The 3,839-nt window shown below is 52.3% G+C and overlaps 1 protein-coding gene across 1 annotated transcript in view; it reads left to right on the forward strand.

The window, feature by feature from the left end:
• The first annotated feature begins 3,685 nt into the window (after positions 1 to 3,685).
• The window catches only part of LOC104402685 (uncharacterized oxidoreductase C663.06c-like), a 2,104-nt gene continuing 1,950 nt past the window's right edge, over positions 3,686 to 3,839 (forward strand). The window contains exon 1 of the mRNA XM_010010632.1: positions 3,686 to 3,828. Within this exon, the coding sequence (XP_010008934.1) occupies positions 3,686 to 3,828 (143 nt within the window). The remainder of the gene's footprint in view (positions 3,829 to 3,839) is intronic.

A 3,839-nucleotide genomic window follows, 5' to 3' on the forward strand; every position in this document is an offset into this window, starting at 1 on the left:
GGGCATTTCCACCAAAAGAAAGCTACAGGCAGTAGAAGGGAGGAAGGGTGAAACCAGAGTCTTGGTTACCATGAGGTTGTCCAAGTGAATGAAATATGTGAGTGTTTAATGTGCTGATGTTGTACCTGTAGGCAAAGTCTGAGTAACAGCAGAGGAACTAAATGAAGATGTTAGCAGATAACATTTTCCAGAAGGGGAAAAATTGGCTATCACCTGCCAAATAAGGATTATTTTTCCTTTGTCGTGCCAGAAATCCATGTGTGTTTGTGTGCATTTTGGACACATGCTCTGGACATTATCTCAGGATTCACACTGAGCAAACAAGATGGTAAATTTTACTCCAAGAGTGTGAGAGCAAATGAACGTCCTCTGAAGAACTCACCATGGGAGCAGAGGAAGACTGGGGTTGTTCCAGAGTGCAGGGGGAATTGCAAAACCCCTTCAAACTGGAGAGGGATGTGCGTGCCGGGTCCGCTTGGCAGAGAGAGCATATCAAGGGGGTTTAGCTTCTCACACTGAAAGGCTGTGACAGAATGTGCAAAATCCAGTTCTCTCTCAATGGTGGTGATATTTAAACTCACATGATATCACTCACATGGTGGTGATATTTAAACATCAATATGCAGAAATGGCAAATTTCTGTGTTAAAAGGTTAAGCTTTCCCTTGTGATTTGTGTCATATCTCTACTTGCAAAAACTGTCTATGAACCACTGCTATTTGGTAAATATGCTTTTTGGGAAAGGAACAGATTTTATATACAATTGTTTTTAAAATATTTGGGAAAGAACTCATTGCTATTGATGAGAACATTTCTCACAGTCGTGACATCCAGATCTAGATGTGGTCTGTGCTGGTTTGATAAAAAACACTGATCTGTTTCGTGCTGAGTCAATGTGCACTGTGACCACCCAAGCCATGACCTGGGGAGGGCAGGTAGGGATGGAAGGCTTGAACGCTCATGCAGCTGGAACATAGGATTTTATCATACCACAGAACGTTTTGCATTGGAGCTAATCCAGCTTCAACCCCCTGCCACAGGCAGGGACACCTTCCACTAGACCACGTTGCTCTAAGCCCTGTCCAAGCTGGCCTTGAACACTGCCAGGGATGAGGCAGCCACAGCTTCTCTGGGCAACCTGTGCCAGGGCCTCAGCACCCTCACAGGGAAGAACTTCTTTCTAAGATCTCATCTCAGTGTCCTCTCTGTCAGGTTAAAACCATTCCTCCTCATCCAGCCCCTACACGCCCTTGTCAAAAGTCCCTCTCCATATTTCTTGTTGGCCCCTTTAGGCACAGGAGCTGCTCTAATGTCTCCTGGAGCCTTCTCTTTTCCAGGCTGAACAAGCCCAGCTCTCTCAGCCGGTCTCCAGGCAGAGCTGCTCCAGCCCTTGCGGCATTTCCATGGCCTCCTCTGGACTCAGTCCATTAGGTCCACGATGCTGCCACATCAGACGCAGAAGAGGCTCACTGAGTACTCCCACTGTAATGGGGCTTTGTCCCATTGCACCCCAACTTTGGATGGGGGTGGTGGCAGCCCTTGGGTCAGCTGCCCAAATATGAGATGGGTGAGTGAGGCAGGACAGGACTGCCTGTTTGGTAGCACTGTGGTGACCATGCAACCCGCCTGAGGTTAACGAATGTCAAGACATCCTGAGGGAGAAGGTGACATGTCAGCAGTGTCAGTATTGCCATTGCCACCAGTAGCACATGCAATGGCTCTGGGACTTGGTTCTTGAAAACAAGGGGTTGGCATGAGGTTCCTGGGGATATGTCTTCACTTGCAGTGGGGCAGGAACACAGGATGTGCATGCATACCAATCCCAGCCCTGCACATCTGTAATGCCTCACTTAAGGCAGTGGGACGAAGAGGCTTCACTGGTGATACAAAGAACTGCCAATGCCCTGTGTATATGGGCAGTGTGGATAATGGGGCTTTGCCAAGGCATTTCTCTTTGCAGGAAGATGTACCAGGCACCTGACTCCTCTGTGGCACTGGCAGAGGGACCACTCAAATTAGAACTGTACTCAAAGGGATGGAGTGCATGACCAGCAGAGACGTGATGTTGTAACTGTATCAAAAGTACATCTCCCCTGTTTATGACTTGGTGTTCAGGCCTTGACTCCTGGGGCTTGAGGAGGCCAGGTCCCATGATGACATGTTCCCAGGCTGCTGTGGTGTTCTCCATGCCTGTCTGGATCATGTGTGGCAGCTGGCAACCACACAGATCATGTGTGGCCATGGCCTGTGGTCCCCTCCCTGCCCCTGAGCATCTCCAGAGCCTCCTGCCCCATGCACACCGCGATGCAGACTTCAGAGATGATCCTGGGGCTCTAGCAACAAGTGCCTCCACCTACCCTGAGAGGGGTGCAGCAGAGGGACCTGCTCCTACTGACCTTCCCCTACAGCCCAGAATCTTCTCCATGCCTGTGTCAGTCTCACCCAGCCAGGATATGTGGCTGTGCACAAGACCCCCTTTGTCTTGGAGCACCTGGCAGAAGGGCAGGGGACGGAGAGGAAGCCACAAGGAGGGGCCAGGCTCAAGCCTTTCCCTTCCCCAAGGAAGGAGCAGGCGGGAGCTCCAGGTGGGGAGGAGCAGAGCGTAGGAGATGCTGGGGATGGGCTCACCTGCCTCCCTGCTCCTTCGAGTGAGTAGAGAAGACCCACGGTCCTGGTCTTGCCCCATCATTCTTGATGGATGGAGAAGCCTTCTTCGAGAGAGCCAGAATGCACTAGCTGAGGAGACGCTGCATGTAGTGAGTTCTCAGACAGCAGCATGACACTTGGACTGACACCTCTCTTGATGAGGATCTTCAGACCCTCCCTTTCAGATGAGACTAAACAGCCTTCAGAGCCACGAGAGCTGGGTAAGATCTCTCAAGGGTTTGGGCAAAGCCCCAGGCTTTTGTCCTTCCCCAAAGAACATGAGAAAAGTTGCAAAAGGGAGGCACAAGAGTATGAGTAAATATGGAGAGCGGGAAGGCAGAGAGTGGAGGTCCCAGAACCAGCAATGTCTCCAGCATTCCACTAATGGTGGGCAGGTGCTGAGCTCAGGGCATAGCAAGGCAGCACCCAAAGGATGGAAGGCATGACCAGCACCATGGTGATGTGGTGGCCATGCAAGTCTTTCTGCCAGTGAACCACAGTGGATTTGCTCCACTCCACATGTCTTTCGCCCAGCTATCAGTGAGTGGACATTGACTGGAAGAGGCAAAAGCAAGGGAGAAAACATCTGCCCAAGGCCAACTGCGGCATAACCAGGCTCAGGACCCTGGAGAAGGGAGATGAGAGCAGCCTGTGCCCAGTCTTGTGTGGGTACAACGTGGAAAGCCCGTCTTGTGGAGCTGTCAAGCCCACTCGAGCCATGGGGCACCCCACATGCTGCTCCCTCCCTCCTCACCTGCAACAGCCTCTCCTGGCCAGACTCGCCGGTAGCTCCTGGATTATGGGGCAGCTTTGCCAAGGTCAACTGAGTGTGCCTGAAAAACCAAGTGATTTTTGCCCTTCAATAACAGGGACTGGCTCCCAGCCTGGAAATGGGGCCTGAAGAGTTCAAAGAGCTAAAGAGGTTGTACCTGGAGCCAAGAGTTTGTGTAAAGCCCACAGTGGGAGGGGTGGAACATGGTATAAAGCAGCATGAGTGAGCTGAGTAAACAATGCCCCTGGTGCAGAAGAGGAGAAGCAGCATGGCAGGGCTTCGGGTCCACTCGGTGCTGGTGACTGGGGCCAACCGGGGCATCGGCCTGGGGCTGGTTCAGCACTTCCTGGGGATGCCAACCCCCCCTCAGTGGGTCTTCGCAGCCTGTCGGGCCCCCACGGGACAGCGGGCCCAGGGGAGGC

This window comes from Nestor notabilis, unplaced genomic scaffold, assembly GCF_000696875.1.
Source record: "Nestor notabilis isolate BGI_N333 unplaced genomic scaffold, ASM69687v1 scaffold1383, whole genome shotgun sequence".
In the NCBI taxonomy this organism is placed as follows: domain Eukaryota; kingdom Metazoa; phylum Chordata; class Aves; order Psittaciformes; family Psittacidae; genus Nestor; species Nestor notabilis.